The sequence below is a fragment of the Triturus cristatus genome, chromosome 3_1 (genome assembly GCF_964204655.1).
Source record: "Triturus cristatus chromosome 3_1, aTriCri1.1, whole genome shotgun sequence".
Lineage (NCBI taxonomy): Eukaryota > Metazoa > Chordata > Amphibia > Caudata > Salamandridae > Triturus > Triturus cristatus.
The window spans coordinates 663,208,119-663,225,768 of NC_140583.1; the positions used below are offsets into that span (position 1 = coordinate 663,208,119).

The 17,650-nt window shown below is 44.8% G+C and overlaps 1 protein-coding gene across 1 annotated transcript in view; it reads left to right on the top strand.

The window, feature by feature from the left end:
• FAH (fumarylacetoacetate hydrolase) overlaps nt 1–17,650 on the top strand; it is a 301,255-nt gene that overhangs the window by 115,396 nt on the left and 168,209 nt on the right. Inside the window, exons 2-4 of the mRNA XM_085644709.1 lie at nt 3,314–3,424; nt 4,692–4,813; nt 8,961–9,010. Of these exons, the coding sequence (XP_085500835.1) occupies nt 3,314–3,424; nt 4,692–4,813; nt 8,961–9,010 (283 nt within the window). The remainder of the gene's footprint in view (nt 1–3,313; nt 3,425–4,691; nt 4,814–8,960; nt 9,011–17,650) is intronic.

Genomic DNA, 17,650 nt, shown 5'->3' on the forward strand with positions numbered 1-17,650 from the left:
TATATATATATATATATATATATATAATCGTGATCTCCGCTGAAAACTTCTCTTTTCCAGACATACGGTCACGGACCCAATTCGGTTAATGTGACAATGTTAGTGTCATTGTAACGTTTTAAACTCAAACTACTGAAATTCACCAGTCTTCAGAAACTACATCTCACACCCCCAGCTATGCACAGTCTTGTCATCAATGATGTAATTTCAGACGGTGCAGTGATGTTATCAATGTCGTTATATAGAGCATGTCATGAGTGATGTAATATGCAGGATAATTAGCTGTGCATGGCCCATAGGGATGATCCCTCAGCCCCACCTTCTTCAACATATACATGACACTGCTTGCCAACATTATCCGATCACAAGACCTCACCGTCCTCTCAGCTGACATCACCCAACTCCTCCTTTCCCTGACAGACCAGCCAGCCACCACTAGAACCAGCCTCAACAGCTGATTGACAATGATAGCAGACTGGATGCAAACCGACTGCCTGCATCTCAACTCCGAGAAGATGGAAGTACCTCCCAATGGGACTCCACCTAGTGCTCGTCAGAGCTAGGACCAACACCCACATGCATACCCACCTCTACATACCATGCAAGAAATCTAGGTATCATCCTAGACGACTAGCTCAACAGAACTGCTCAGATCAACACAGTGTGCACCTCCTGATTCCATATCCTACACATGCTAAGAAAGATCTTCAAATGGTTGCCTCAGAACACCAGACTGACCTTCATGCAAGCACTCCTCGCCAGCAGGCTGGACTATGGCAACCCTCTCTACGCCAGAATCTTCAAACAACTCCTACACAGACTCCAGACCACCTCCGCAAGACTCCTACTCGACCTTCTACTTTGCACCTTAAGAAGCTTCACTGGCTCCCCATTCCCAAGTGCAGCCAATTCCAACTTATACAGAGCCCTACACAACACAAGACTAGACTATCTAAACAGCTGCATACACATTCACTAACCCACCAGATGCCTCACTCTTACGTGCACACATTCCCGGCATCCGCAAAAGCAAAACTGGAGGTTGCTCATTTTCCTGCATTGCACCCAAGACATGGAACAACCTCCTTCAACCCATCAGAGCCCCCTCCTCACTTCTTGAGTTCCGCAAGAAGCTGAAGACCTGGCTCTTCATATAAGCACCTTGAGGACCACACACCTGCCCAAGTGCCTGGATACCCTCTCGGGTCATTACTGCGCTATACAAATCAATATACCATAACATGGTGAGGGCACGAGTTAGTTACTGGAGATACTAGAGGCTTCACACATACACTCTAGTCTTATTATGTTTTTTTTTACGTCTCCTGGGTCATTAAATCCAATATCCCAAGGATCTTACCATATTTTTAAAGCACTCCTAACTGTTGTGCAGGGCCTCTTCTGGTTGTTTTTATCATTTCACTTTTTGGGAAAAAAAAATTTAAAAGCAAAACTCTGCGACATGTTTTTTTTTTCCGTTTACATTTTTCTAAAAATGTCTGACTATTTTGATATTTATCACCAACAAAATTTAATTATAAAAACTATGTAAAATGAAAGTCACAGACGGGGTTTAAAAAAAATATATATTAAACCATATTAATAAATATTGCATTTGGTGAATTATTAAAATATACATTTAGTTAAAAATATTGGTGAATTTTGGAGAAAGATGATAGATCTGTATTATATATATTCATATGCTCACCCCTTCATAAAGCCAATAGGCTCAATTTTTATATTTTGGCTATGCAGAAGGCCATGCTCGTGGGCGGAGGGGGGGGGTCCAGCCAAGCCCTGTGGCCTACCCTCTGCTATGCATGGCCTCTGACTGTCTATGGGGATTGAAGGGGGTTTGACTGCTGGCCAGGCCCTGCAGCCACCGTCCTGCTGCGCACCACCATCAGTGGTTTAATTCCAATTAAAATAGACCCCGGACTGGACCAAGGCCCAGAAGCCAGTCGTTACTTCAGGGACCCCATCCCCAGGGATAATTTGAAAATAAAGGGGAGGGGGGTGCCATGCACCCCTCCCCGCACCAGCTTTGGGCCCTGGGATCCCATCCACCTGGGCCGATGTACTAATAAAAGGGGAGGTGGGTGTGCGGGCCTCTTCCCTGAGCCTTTTTTGGCCAGGGAACCAGAAGGTCATCCAGTGGCCAATAGTGAGCAGTAGATTTACTTGGCCATAGTATACCTGCCCAGTTAATACTTGGGGGATATTTATAGTGTACTGATTGGTTACTGCTCCATTTTACTAGGTGACATCAAAATTGGAAATTGGTCTACTGCAAGGAGCAGCTGGAGCTCCTTGCTGAGGAATTGCCTACATGATCACGCCCAAGGGACATTTGGAGCCTGCTCAGTCTATTTGATGTCCTCCTCTGATCTGTCATAGTTTGATTGTTATACTTGTTTCACTGCATTGTTATTAGCGAGATAGCGTCATATAAAGGACAAATAGTGAAGGATTCTATCAACAATAGGAAGGCGCACCAGGGAAGAAGTCCATATTCTATGTGATTATTCCATCCATCTTCTTTTATTGATCATATATACTATACAAGTTAAAATCCAGCCAACGCGTTTCGTTCCATGTGACAAAAGAACTTAATCAGGGCTGAAAATAATCACATAAAAGATTAATTAAATAGGCACATAAACATAACATAGATCCACACAACATAATTAAACAAACTCACCAAACATGTCACAAACCTCAGTATAACAAACATAGACAAGTGTCTTTTGTTTTCAAAAATTGTCTGATGTAGGAGGTCTCCAACTCAGATGAAATGGATCCTTGTTATAATGATTTATTTATCAAGATTCTTATCAATTTTCCGGCACAGGTTGTCAGAAGGATAGTTTTAAAGATTTTTGGGGGAGCAGTGTCTGAAGGCGATCCTGATAATCTGTCTTTTTAAGTCTGCTAAAATTCCCCTCAGAGAGTGAGTTAGTTGAAGGTGACAAGTTGGTTGATTGACTGTCTGTCTCTCATTTGACAGAGGCATGTTGGCTGTTTTGCTGTTGCTAAAGGTGGTCCTCTAGTTTTTCAGTTTTGAGATTAACTCTTTAGGGATTTAATTGTAGAAGGCTATAGAATGTGGATCTCTGAGATGTACCAGTCGAGATTGCAGAAGGTCCTCCTCTCCCAATCTATCGGGATGCCTATTATTTTATAATAAACACGCAGCCTTTGTGATGTACGCGTTAGGTGTTATGGATACGTAGATAGCCCTGTCGCATCTTATGTATTCTAGAGGATGTTCCAGACCCTCTAAATTCACAATCTATTTTTCTCTTTTTTGTAGCCTCGCCGGAGGATTGGCGTAGCCATTGGCCAGTTCATATTGGACCTGAGTGTAGTGAAGCATCTGTTCCAAGGACCATTTCTCTCCAAGCATCAGGATGTCTTTGATCAGGTGGGTTATATGTGTCAAATGTTTGTGCACAATTGTGGAGGTGAACTGGCCTATCGAGCTCAGGAATGTTTCAGTGTACAGTCCCTCTAAAAGGGGTAGGTCAAAGACAACCACCTCTCTATCCCCAATTTTAGATGCGAGTAGGACTTGGGAAGAGTCACTCATAGGTAAATTGAATCTGAATGGCCCTATTAGTAGGGCATTTGGCTGCTGCCAAGCAGGTATCACTAAAAGGTTGATCAAGCTGGAGTGAAGTCATTCCCATGACGAGTACTGTTGATAACATTTCTTCTTTCAGCCGGACCATGTCCTATTTCATGCACATTGATCTACGGCAAATAATCCACAAAAATATTTGCAGTTGACAAAAGGGCACTATCGGAGCAGCATCCCTTGCTTGAGATTTGTTGGTTTGGTGATTTATTGTCCGGTATGTTAATATTTTAGTTTATGTGGGAGGGGCCCAGTACCTTCTCAAGATTCATTATGAAGAGTTATAGTGCCTCCAAATCATTTCATTTTTGAAATGTCAGACTACATTTCCCTGCTTTCCCTACCTACCATAAGAATCTCACAACCTTCATTTGCACCAGCCCATCTAGGCTGGAGGGGCGGGCTCATACATGCTCGAACATTGCATACTTCCATCCCCTCCAATTGTTTACGTTCCTGAGCTGCAGTCTGATTTCATGATCCATTTCTCCGTTCCCAGAGACGGCCCATCCACCATCCCTCCCAAGGGTTCCTTGATTTCTAGTGCCCAAACCACCTCCCAGTGATCTTAGTTTCTTGTAGTTCTGTCTCAGAATCTTACTCTTCATTCTGCACTCCTTGATTTTCTGTCAATCTCATTGCTTTTGCTTTACACTTTCCATTACCCTTTCCCATGTGCATATTGATTTTCTGTCTTTAACCTTTCGACCCATGTCTCCTGCTTCATATTTTTTTATCAATCCAGGAAAAACATGAGCAATGTTCACACTGAAACTGCAAAACTGACCGGTCAGGTGGTTCTCTCAACTGATCCTTGTATTTATCCTTACATAAAGTGTGATGCCTGGGATGCTGCAGTATAATTTCTCCACTGCCTACCTCGCCTTGCTAAGGTTCTTCATGGTATCATGCTCTCAAAGGCCCAAAGTCTGATTTGCTCCAGAAGTCTAATACGTATCTTGTCCTACTTCAGTGCAGCTTTGCTTGTGCCACGTGTGGCTACTTACTGCTTGCACAAGACTTCACATTTGTCTTAAAACTATATGTTTTGCAGCCATCACTCAATAAGTTCATGGGGCTTGGCCATGGTGCCTGGAAAGAAGCAAGAGCTGTACTGCAGAGACTTCTGTCCGCCACAGAATCAACCCTGCGAGATGATGCAGCATTAAGACAACGGTGAGTACAGAACTATGTTTAATAGGCAGGGAAACAGAAAGAGAACACAGCCTAGGAGCAAACAGAGTCCAGAGAAAAACGAAAGATTAAGGATACATTTGAGATAAGATGCAGTATGAATGTATATAAATATTTCTATAACGCAAACCTTGCATTAAGCTAGCAGATCACAGTACATCATCAAAGTTAAGCATAACGATGGAGGGGGAGGCGCGAACCGTAAGAACCTTGGTAGCACTAGGACTTCTCACCAAACGCGATATAGCTCATCATTGGCGCTCACCCACACCTCCCCCACTACAAGAATGGATACATGGAATAGACCGGTGCGCCAGGGCACAAACTGTATATAAATCTAGGGGCTATCCCAAGAAACAGAAGAAGATATGGGGCACATGGCTGAGCGTCTCCTTGACAGTAGGGATATTGGCAACAGCTACTTTTCATATATCTGCTTTTTACTTTCTTACCACATTTTCTTTCATGTAATGCTGTAATGTCAAATCTTGTTTTCTGTTTTTTGTCCTACTGTTCTACCACTGGAAAATTAATAAACAATGTTGTTAAAAATAAAGCTAAGCATAAATTCAACGAGTAGTAGGAGAAGAAGAAGAAGGGTTATGGACGGTTAATGCATTGTGTTGTAATGTTCTTTAAAGGGGGGAGTCTTCAACACTTTCCTAAATTGGAGCAGTGTTGGGCGGTCCTGACAGATATGGGAATGTTATGCCAGATCCAGGGTGTATAGATGCAAAAACCTAGTGTCTTGTTTCTTCTTTGTTTACACTTGGTCTGCAGTCGCTGGTGTGCTGGCTGCGGGTGTGCTAGGAACCACCAGGGATGGTGAACGTACCTGCAAGATAATCAGGGTTGCTGGTTGTAATGACTTTGTAAAGGATGCAGCTGTTTTTCAATATGGTGCGGGCCGGCAAGAGGAGCCAATGGAGTTCCATCAGGATGGGGCGATGTGATATTTTTTTCAGGCCCTGGATGAGACTTTCTGCAGTGTGTAGGATGCCCCTCAGGGGTGCCAGTGTCTAGTCTAGGAGGTCATGGAGTAGGGCATTACTACCATCTTGATGTGAGAGTACAAGGTCTTAAACAGCAGTTCCGAAGTCGCTTTCAGGGGAAAAAAAGCTATTTGACTTTCTTTAGAAGGGAGAGTTGCCACCAGGCCATCTCTTTTTTTGGGTGGGTGGGAGAGAGGGGTGATTGATTGAGGGGAGATACTGTGTTCCTTGAGGTTGAAGTTGGTGTCTATGGTGTCCATGACTTGGCATTAAATGTGAGTTTGGGTTCAAAGCGATCAAGGTTCTTTCATTGAGCCAGGTTGATACTGTATATTATTTTTTGTTCTTGGTAAATAAAAGAAATTCTGTCTTCGTTGGTGTGAGCTTCAGGTAGGCGTTCGATATCCAGGACTGGATGATGTGCATACAGTGTTTGAGCCATTGGATGTCTGCAGCAGAAGAGACTTTCAAGTACAGTTGAGTATACAATACATTGTATAACCTCAATTGGCAAGGAACTCCACTGGCATAACATTAGTCATGGCATGCTTCATGGAGAACACAGTAGCGCCTTATTATTCTGGGGATAATCAAGATAGTCTCTTGGCATGTTTCAAACAATCAGTCGGGGTTTATAAAGCACTACTAATCATCCTGTAGGGTATCTAGGCGCTTGCAGATCCCAGCAATGCTCAATTGAACAGCCAGGGTTTGAGGGCTCTTCGGAATTCCAGAAGTGCGGTGATGGTCAGGAGCTGTGTGGGGAGGCGGTTTCAGGTCTTTGCTGCAATGTAGGACAAGGAGCCTCTTCGACTTCTGCTTCGGTAGATTCGGGGAGTGTGGGCAAGTGATAGGGAGGCGGACGTAATCTTCTCAGTGGTTGGTGGAAGTTCAGGTGGTGGTTAATGTAGGGTCTTTGGTTGTGTTTAGCCTTGTGTGCGTGGGTCAGTAGCTTGGATTGGCATCTCTTCTGTACAGGGAATCAATGGAGTTGGCTGAGGTGGGGTGTGATGTAGGTTCGTCGGGGAGGTAGTCTGACTGCAACATTCTATATGGTTTAAAGTCTCTGCAGGAGGTGTGCAGCGATATCTATGTAGACCGCTTTGCCATAGTCTAGAATGCTGGTGATGAGGGCCTTTGTCACGGTGCATCTTATGTGTAGGGATAGACACTTGAAGATCGTACGTATCATGCGCAGAGTGAGGAAGCATGTGGAGGAGACAACGTTGATCTGTGATTTCTTGGTGAGCTTGTTATCAATGATTTCGAGATTTCTGGCATTGCCAGGGGGTGAGGGTTGGCGTTGTTGCCGACGATCAGAACTTCTGTCTTGTCCGTGTTGATTTTCAGACGGTTGTCCTTCATCCAGTCGGCGAAGCTGGTCATACATCCGTGGATGTTGGTTCTGGTTGGTGTGGGTTCTTTGTGATTAAGAGAATGAGTTGGGTGTCGTCTATTTAGGATATTATCTTGATCATGAGATCCGACAATATTGGCCAGCTGGGTCATATGTGTTGTAGAGCATGGGGCTGAGGATGAGCCCTCGGGGACACTGCAGACAATATCTTTGTGTTTAGCGGTGAAAGGTGGTAGGCAAACCCTTTGTGTTGTACCAGTGAGGAAAGAGGTGATCCATCTGAGTGCCTCCCTTGGGATGCCGACGTGGTGGAGTCTTTCAATCGGCGTGTGGTGGGATATGGTGCTCAAGGCTGGCAAGAGGTTGAGGAGGATCAGAGCTGCTGTTTCTCCTCGGTTGTGGTGGATTCAGATGTCGTCAGTGACTGCGATCAAAGCGGTCTAGTTGCTGTGATTGCTGGATTGGGAGTGTTGAGTAGCTGGTTCTGTTCCAGGTGTCGTGAGTTGCTTGTTAGTCTTTTCCAGTACCTTGGCTGGGAATGGGAGCAGGCAGATTGGCCGGTAGTTTTTAAGTTTGCTGGGGTCTGCGGAGAGTTTTTTGAGTAGTGGTTAGACTTTGGCATATTTCCAGGTATCAGGATATGTTGCAGTGGTAATTGAGGTGTTGAGCTGGGGGTGAGTTTGTGGCTGATCCTTTGGTTTCCCAGGATGAAGATGTGATGTGGGCATGGGTCTATTGGAGCTGGATTTCATGATTAAGGCGGTGTCCTGAGGTTCGTGTCATTATTGGTGGAGGTAGATCTGTTGAAGTCTGTAGGTGTAGGTTGGGGTTCGAAGTTTTTGTATATGGTTGCAATGTTGTCATGGATGAAATCGGCGAGGTTGTCGTACTGCTCTTGTGAGGTTGTGATGTTTTTGCTGGCATCTAGGTTGTAGAATTCCTTAATGATGTTTAAAAGTTCCTTGCTGTTCTTGGCGCTGTTTTCTTTGTTGCCCTGGGAATGGGACAAATAGGTGGAACCTGGTGCCATATCCCAAGTATCGGCCATTTCTAGAGCATAAAATGTACCTGGATTGTGCTGGATCGTTGCAGGATAAAGTTTGAAGGACATAGAAAAAGTATGATTGTAGCAACCCTTCCAGCGAACCTCCAGATAGCTGTGTTAGTCAAACTAGTACTTTCGGTAGACCTGTCCCAATGGCAGAATAACTAGTCTAAACCACCCAGTGGGGTACTCCCACATAATGTTTTAAGGTGGGCAGAGGTCTCTTGCACCACAAGCATGCCACAATAGTTTCTCCCGTGTGGGAAAACTCATTATTGGTGTATTTCCGTAGTGGCTAGGAGGCCGGTCTCCCCTGTCCTCCAACAGTATGTGTGGTCACTCAGTTATAAACAGAAGTTGAACAAGGAGGAGTAGCATCTTTGGGTCCTCTGGTATTTGGAGGGAAGGGGCAGGAGGGTGGCAGTGTAAATGTGTACTTGGGTTTGTGCAGGGGGTGGACAGAGAAGGCCCTGGTGTAAACCACAGTGGAGATTTAAAGCGAAAGGGGCAGCCCTTCATGTACACAGGCAGTACGTTTGAGAAGAAGGCCCGAAGGCCATGTGGAGAGGCGAGGAGCATTAGAGGTACAAAGAGCGGTAAAGACAAGTTTTCTCAAATGCACCTAGGATAATGAGGACAAGTAAGCAAAATTGGGAGACCAGGAAGAGACGGGATACCTATGGAATTTTTCATAGTTGTGTCACAAACTCTACATTGCTTGTTTTCTTATTGCAGGGCCTTTGTTCCTCAGGCCTCAGCCACCATGCACCTGCCCGCGGAGATTGGTAGGTATTTTCTATATTATCATGTTTATCAATTGGCCTTACTAAGATCTAATGTGGAATTGCGTTACCAGCTTGAAATGTTGTTCGTCCTCTCCAGAATGATTTATTTATTTAATTGGCCTAGGTAATGCAAACCTTCATGTAGAATAGCACAGTGTGCTTCTTTCATACCAGTTGGTGGAGGGGCTCTCCCTCTAAAAAGATACCAGTGTATGCAACCCAAAAGTGAGCGCCATAGGCTCTCCCTGTTTGTCCGTGTATGAATGTTGTGGTTAGTTCTTTTGTTTTGGGAATGATGTCACACTATTTGTTGCACTTTGGGATAGTCAGTCCCCATGCTATTGTATTATGCTTCGCAATGAAATGCATATTTCTAGGTTATCTTGGGGCTACCTAAACTCCAGCCTATTATGGTCCCCTGCCTGACGTCACCCTTTCCTGCAGTTCTCTATATTGGTGTAGTTATGACTGGACGTTTTGTCTTGGAGCAATGTCTGTGCCATATTTCCTCTCTGCTTTTGGTACATTTTTTCTTTGTTGTAAAAAAGTAGCATACATTGTGTACCCCCAAAGTTTAGTGAGTTAAATGATGATTTTAACAAGGTACAAATGTTTTGATCAGTTGCACCACCGTTATGAACAGTAATTATATAATACCACACAGTATTGAAAGCATCCTATTAGTTTATCTATCCATAATAAACCAGTTTGCTTTAAATAATCGTAGTTCTTGACCACAAAATATCGCTGGGTCAAATAGTCATTGTAGGACGTGGCCCTTTTGGCTACTTTGCCACTGCTGATCAGTGTAAAAGTGCAAGTGTGTCCTGTATAAAGTGTAATCGTAATTGGTTGTCCACGATTGGTATGTTTGCCTTACCAGTAAAGTCCCTAGTAAAGTACACTATGTGTGCCAGGGCTGGTAATGCAAATGCTACTAGTGGGCCTGCAGCACTATTTGTGCCACCCACACAAGTAACCTTGTTTGAAATGCATGTTTTGTCAAGTGCACTCACTTGCCAGACCTTACCCTTCCCTTTCTATGCACATCAGACACCCCTATCGTAGGTCTAGGTTACCCCCTGGACATGGTGTAGTGCATGTGAAAGGTAGGACATGTACTAAGGTGTGTGTCATGTCCTGACAGTGAAATATTCTCCATTTCGTTTTTCACTGTTGAAAGGCCATCTTGCCCATAGGACAGAATGGGAAGGCTGTGTAATATGTTTTCCAGCCTATTTTCCCAAAGGCTTAAGATGGAAAGGTGAAGTTTAGTATGCCTGAAATCACAATGTAATAGCACATCTTTTTATGAAGGTGGTCTTTGCATTGTGTGTTCAGAAGCCACTCTTTTAGAAGTGGCTGAGTTTTTGTGTTCTGACATTTCTGTTTGGCTCTGCCTGGCTGTGGATCGAGTCTGGATTTTTAAAGCGATAGGATCTGGGGAATGTCTTGACCCAGGGGAGGAGGTGAGACAGCAACAGGCTGACCAGCATCTGGAGAGTAGGGGGAGGAGAAGCCCCTAGAGGTGAAGAGGCCTGGGTTGCTGCTATTAAACTATTGCCTCATCCCCTGCTGCGTGATTGAAAATCCGGATCCCCACTAATCAAAGGAAGAAAGCGGTCACTGGCAGGGAGGCAACCAGAACTGGTTTGAACAGGGGTCAGTGCCCCCTGAAGCACAAAGACTTCAAATCCATTGAGGAGTATAACTATGAGAGCTGAAGCCCCTGAACTTTGGAGAGTGGCTTGATCAAGTGTGAACAAGACTGGAGCTACTTCGTGGTCAAGAGGACCTTTGCCAAGGAAGAAACAACTGAAGAGACTGAAGGAAAAGACTGACCCTTGCTGTGTTCTGGGGCTGTACTGCAGTTTGCTGTTTTAACCAAGGAAAGGCTAAAGGGACTTTGCTGTGTGTGGTGTCCCCCTGCTTGAAGGACTTTGCTGTGTCCTGAAGTAACTTATCCCCAAGGGCTGTCGGAGCGTGCTTGTTGCAGCCTGCGACCCTCGTAAGAACTTCCCTGTGATCATGGGTGCCTGGAGTCCAAGTGAGTCTCAGCGATGCTGTGTGCATGTCCTTTATGCAGCCTGAGACCTTCAGGAGGATTAGCCTGTGGTCGGGGGCACCTGAACTCCAAGCAAGGAACAGCAACGCAGTGTGCGCGTGCTTTGTGCAGCCTGAACCCCTTTGTGAGGATTGTCCAGTGATCATGTGCATGGGAATCCAAGTGGGTCTCATCGACGCGTTGTGCACCGTGAGACCTTCGTGAGGATTTGCCTTGTTATCGTGTGTACCAGACTAAAGTGAGTCTCCGACGCTGTGTGTGTGATCTTCGTGCAGCCCGAGACCCGTGTGTGGAGTGCCCAGTGATCGTGCACCCGAAGTGTAAGGAAGACTCGGCGACTCTGTGTGCGTGTGCTTTGTGGCAGCCTGAGATCTTCGCAACTGAAGCGGCCTGGAACGGCAGTCCCGGAGGAGCTGAGTTGCCGGCCTGAGCCGCCGTTGCCAATCCACAAAGTTGCATTGGAGGCCCAGCCGCTGGACGAGGAGAGGAGAGTGGGTTCACGCCCCCCAGGTAACGTGTGTCGACTCCTGGGGCGTGGGCTCGGAGGGAGAGTCTCTCAGCCTCTCTCGTGTTGGCAGCGCGAGCCCCTGCTTCGGCTCGTATCGTGGCCCGTATTGCCAAGGGATTGGTGGTACAGGGCCTGGAGTGTGAAGCTGCACTTTGATTACATTGTACCGTGTTGGGGGCAACTTTGAGAGGCTGACTGCAAGTCAGAAGGAGAGGCAGAGAGACCGCCTAAGGCCCGGTGATCGGGGCCTGAGTGTATTACGCATTATTCCATTTTCTGCAGAACGAAGTACCTGACAGTCATATTACACGTTTCATTATTTCTGCATAACGGAGTACCTGATTAGTGTACGCCGCATGGCATTTTATCTGCATAGCGAACTACCTGATTAGCGTATTGCGCATTGTATTATCCCTGCATAACGAATTACCTGATTTGTGTTTTACGCATTGACTTTATTTTTGCATAACGACATCTCTAGTAATTGTATTACGCTTTGCATTATTTGACCTTGCAAAGTGCCTGATTGTTGCTTTACGCATTTCATTCTTTTCATTGCAGTGTGTCTGATTTGCTATGTTGCGCATTACAATATTTTTACATTGCAAAATTTCCTGATTCTAGCATTACGAACTGTATGACATGATATTAGTACAGGAGAATGTTTAGAAGTGCTCATTAATACCGCCAGAACTTACAAGGGCTGGCTGGCCTAACAACCGGCCAGGAGAAATATTACACAACCTCCTATGTTGGATTTATATTGTGTGGTCTTATCGTATATCTTTTTACAAAAAGTTTATACCCGTTTCTAAAAAACTCGTGTGGAGTTTATTTGTGGTGTCCTCATTGGATTATTATGAGCGTGGTTGCAAATACTTTACACATTTGACTTGAAGATAAGCCTGGCTGCTCGTGCCAAGCTACCGAGGGGGTAAGCGGGGCTATCTAAGAAGGTGACCTTCCTTGCCCGGACGTTGGAAGGCGGGTCCCTACTTGGCCTAAGGTACCTACCTCAGTCCACCAGGGATCCCGGGTCTAACAGTCATTCATCAAACTTTTCTTCTGTTAATAAGTAGCGTAAGAATTAGAGAAACGGGAAGAACAGCCATCCAGCAAGTGAGCGTGCTTTGTGAGCATACAATGGATAAGGAATCACAACTGAGAAGCATAAAGGTTGAAAATTGTATACACAAAATTGGTTTGTGTCATCATTCTGACACCAGTCTGTGCACTCATTTCAAATTCAGAGACCACCGCAGTCATTGGTTTTAATGTCCATTTCTTTGACATACAAGGGAGTTTAGAGGCATGGACTCTAGCCCATGATTGCCATTTCAACAAGTTCCACAAGTGCTCCTTTATTGTTTTTGTGTCTTTCCCACACCCAGAAACGCTTGTTGACATATTCTACCTGTCGGAGATTGTGGGGTCACCTTAGTACTAGTACAGTGTGTGCTCTGTGTTTTAATAGAGGAAAGGAGAAAACTTATTATTTAGATCTGCTGGGGTAAGTGGGAAATTGAAAAAGAACGTAAGTGTCTTAAGAAAACAGATCTACAAACTCCGGTAATGTATCAGTTGCCAAAAGGCTATAAAAATATAGAGAACCTAACAAGAAGAACCATGGTTTCTGGATGTGACTCCTTATTTGACTACATCTCAGAACATGTTGATATGTTCTTAAAACCTTTTGTGCAGTGTGCCTTTCGTGGATTTGAATATGGCCGCCTTCTTCAGGACTTTATTTATATGACAACCGTGATCTGTTTACTTTACATGGAATGTATTCATTCAGGCAATCCGAGTCACATTATATTCTTGACTGGGTAATCAACCCACTGGAACTTTCAATGGTTCCTACACATCAGAATTCTGCTTCCGTAGTCTCATCGTTAAACAGAAGAGAGACACCCGATCGTAGAGACTGGATTAGGCCTCTGTTAAAAGAATTTGCCCATGCCGATTCCGAAAGGGTAACTGAAAAGAGCCGGGCGTAAGAGCATTAATAATAAAAAGGATCTCCCTCCTACATAAAGCAGAGATATATAGTTGGAGAGCACTAATAAATTTGGGTTTTAATCAGATGAGACTACGGAAGCATAATTCTGATGTGTAGGAACCATCGAAATTTCTGTGGGGTGATTCCCCAGTCACCCAGTCAATAATATAATGTGACTTGGAGTGCCTGAATTAATACATTCCATGTAAAGTAAACAGATCACTGTTGTCATCTAAACAAAGTCCTGATGAAGGTGGTCTTCTTGAAATTCATCCACCGAAACGCTGCGTCGACAACCCTATGGCTATAGTATTTTGTATACTTGGATATTTATATGTTTTGAAATATCTGATTTATTTTAATTGTGATATTGATGAGATAATGTGTTTTTAATGTATGTACATTGATGTTAAATTGTGCTTCTGGATATATCAAGAAATCCTCTATGTGATCAAGCACCATAAATTGTCAGATTGAGATTATAGAATTAACTTGGTTTTAAAAATTTGTAATACTGCTATAGGAATAAAATGTTACACTTTTACATATAGATTGGGTCATTTATTTGGGACTGTATGGGAAAGGTACGAAAAAGGGATTGTTTGGTGTGCAAGAATGCAGTGGTCACGTGGGGGACACCACCTTATTCTCTACTTATTGACCTTGTCCCCAACGTTTTTGTAAGGGTACCTCTCACATCTTTGTGGACTAACGGATTTCAAACACTACTTTTAATTATTTTTAAAGCACTCAATGTTTGTAACATAAACAGATTTTGATTTGTTTATCTGGGACACCTAGAAGTAGACACATCAGGGCAAATGGCACCCTTACGAATACAGTTCCAAGACATTAAATAACAAACCAGTTGCATATATACACCAGAAAGGTTGGTGCCAAGAGTGATAATAAATTATGACCAAAACACTGAAGCCAATTACAAACCCTAAAAGGCTGAGTGCCCACCATGCGAGATTCCTGATGATTTAATGCAATCTGGTTTGTAATGCATTGATTGATCAAATTTATGCAACAATTGTGGCATCATGTGATTTCTATTAGCATAGGTGGTGCCACTGATTAAACATTTGTACTTTGCAAACACTCCTTAATTTAAATCACTAGCTGTTCGTTTTTATATATGTTGGTCATTCCTTTCTTGGTGATCTTGAAAATTACATTTTAATGGCTGCTTGGGTTTCTTTTTGTTAGACCCTGTGTGCTGATCGTCCTTTGCAGGCTTTGCATGGGTTAATTTAATATTTTCAGTGAGGTATCTTTGCTGCTGTGCTGTTATTTGGCCTATTACTGCGGCTTCTCTGGGCCATGTCTGGTCCATGTTCTTCTCTGGGCTTGCGCCTTCTAATTCTCATGACATCAGCTAGTCCATTTGGTCTTTGTCTCCAGGCTCAATTAGTGGCTTTTATTACTCTTGTATGGGCTCCATCTGGGCTGGGTTAATCTTCTCTGTATTGCATCTGGGTCTGTTTTCAACTCCCCTTCCAAGCAACAGATGGGGCTGTTTCCTCCTCTACTTGGAAACAAATGTGAATTGTTCTCTTTTTCCTGGGCAGCACCTGGGCCTTTTTCTTTTTCTCTGGTCTGCTTCTGGGCCTGCCACTAAACCTCTTGTGAGCTGTATTTGTGATTTCATTGTCATACTCCAGCATACTTCTCATTGTAGAATACCTCAGTTGTCAACATAGTCTTAGATTTAACGTGTTTCACTCCAAAGGCATCGACCATAAAGTTAGTATTGGTAATTCGTGAGATCCTCAGTGTACTCTGGGTTGTCACTATTCGAGTACACCCATTTGGGGTATCTAGTAGTATGGCTGTGACTGGGATGTCGGGGTCAACCTGTTGCGTTGGCGCAAAGAATATCTGAAGTTTTCTGAGGTTTATCTACCAGGTATAAAATCTGATTGCTCGGGCTAAACTGTATTCCTCATTTGGGGGTGTAATCTGTTAACTATTATCTTGGGTAGTGTTTAGTTATGAAGATTAAGCAATGATGGTTGTCTGTACAAGAAATGGGCTTCATGAGGCTTGCCAGGTATCAGTAGAATTTAGATGACCGCCTCACACATGGTTTCGGGGGATGGGTGGAAAATATGTCCAGAGTTCGGGCCTCAGGACAAGTGCTTTTCTTGGTAGGGTTGTGGGTGAGCTTACTCATTTGCAGTGAAAGGTGGTGGCAATTTTTATTTTTTGCCATTTGTCCCTCCTTGCCTTGGGCCAGGTAGTGTTTCCTTCTAGTACTGCAGGACAAAGTTCCCTAGTCATGCGCTGGGGAGTGACGGTGGTCTGTATATGGCAAGCTTGGATGCTCACAGAATTTTTCAACATTGTAACTTTTTAGGTCTCGCCTACGCAGTGCGCATGCGCTGCATAGGAGGACCTTTAGCCGTCGTTCTGCTCTTTTTCGATGCAGATACTCGTGCTTGTGGCGGCATGCACCTTGCGGGAGTGCGCAGGGGCGCGCCACAAGCATGAGTATGTGCTTCGAAAAAGAGCAGACTGCTCTCCCCAGCGCTCGCGCACCACTCGCGGGCTCACCTCCTGCTCCCCCCTCTCTCTCAAAATTAACTTTCGCGGCTGCTCTCCCCGGCCCAGCTCCTCCTCCTTCCACTAAATTGCTGGTAGTCACACACCAAGGCGTTTCTATGGTGATGTGTCTCCGCCCTTCGCTGCTTACTGTCATGTGTGGGGCACCCGCTCCGCCTCATGGTCAGTTTCAGCTTTGGAGTTATAGTCGCCTCTCAGGTCGGTAGTCTGATTTCCTTTGGAAGTCGACATTATTTTTGGGCACTAGTCTCCTTCAGTCTCCACTTGGATGTCAGTCCTTTTAGCGTATGTCAGTCACACTTTCCACCTCATTCTCACTTCCAGATGTATTTCCCCTCTTGGAAGTCAGTCTCACTTTTAAATAGCAGGCCTCGCTTCACATGCTAATCTTGCTTTAAGTCGTCACCCACCCCTGTGGACGTCGGTGCTACTTTTGTATGTCAGTCCCTCTTTAGACGTCAGTCTTACTTCTGGACATTGGTTCTCGTCCTTGTTTTTTTGCTGCCTGCTCCTTTAAATTTCATTTCAAGTGATAGGTTCATACAGGTCAGGTTTCTCTTTGAATGTCGGCCACACTTAGGGTGTCGTTCCCCACTGGATGTCAGTTTCCTCTTAGATGTCAGCCGTCCTTTGGCTGTCTCTTTCCTCTTCTGAAACTATACACCAACATTGACTGGCTGTTTTCTGTTTGGATGTCATTTTCCCCTTTTATGTCAGTCACTCTTAGTATTCAGCTTGCTCTTTGTATGTCAGCAACCCTTAGATGCCAGTTTCCTCAATGAATGTCAGTCACCTTCTGGGTGTCAGTGCCGCTCCGCATGTCTGTTGTCTCTTTGGGTGTCCTTTCTCCGTCCATGTCAGTTTCCTTTCGATTGTCGTTTCCACCTCCTCCTCCTCTTTGTATAACACTCACATCTGAGCACCCGGGCAGGGCTTCCCTCCCCCATTTGGCGGAGTGCTGCTTGTGGGGTGAGAGCTGCTCCCCTCCCTTCTGCGCCCCACCCTCCCCGGTGTCTTCAAATTGACCTGTGGTGCCCTGGCAGTGCGTCCTGTAGCCCACTGTCCCCGGCCAGGCTGTGAGCCCTACAACTTTGGCGTTTCCATGAACTTTTGCAGGGCGCAGGCACAGCCCTCACTGCCTCTCCACCAGGCTCCCGGTGACAGGAGGAGGAGGGGACTGAGCGGAGTATTGTTAAAAACACAGCACTCTGTAGTTGGTCGGATTCCTGAATTGTGCATATGTGCTACTAACTGCTGCATTGACTACTTACAGGAATGTCAGTCTGCACATGGAACTTCCTCGTGCCACCAGTACATGTGACATTCTGCCTGTCACTCGCACATATGTCGCATTTTGCATGGCACCAATACATGGGGAACTTTCTGCGTGCAACCCATACAAAGGTTGTATTCTGTATGGCAGTCATTCACAGGTTGCCAGCTTGACAGCCCCTTCAAATAGATTGCATTCTGTACAGCACTCCTACACAGGTCGCA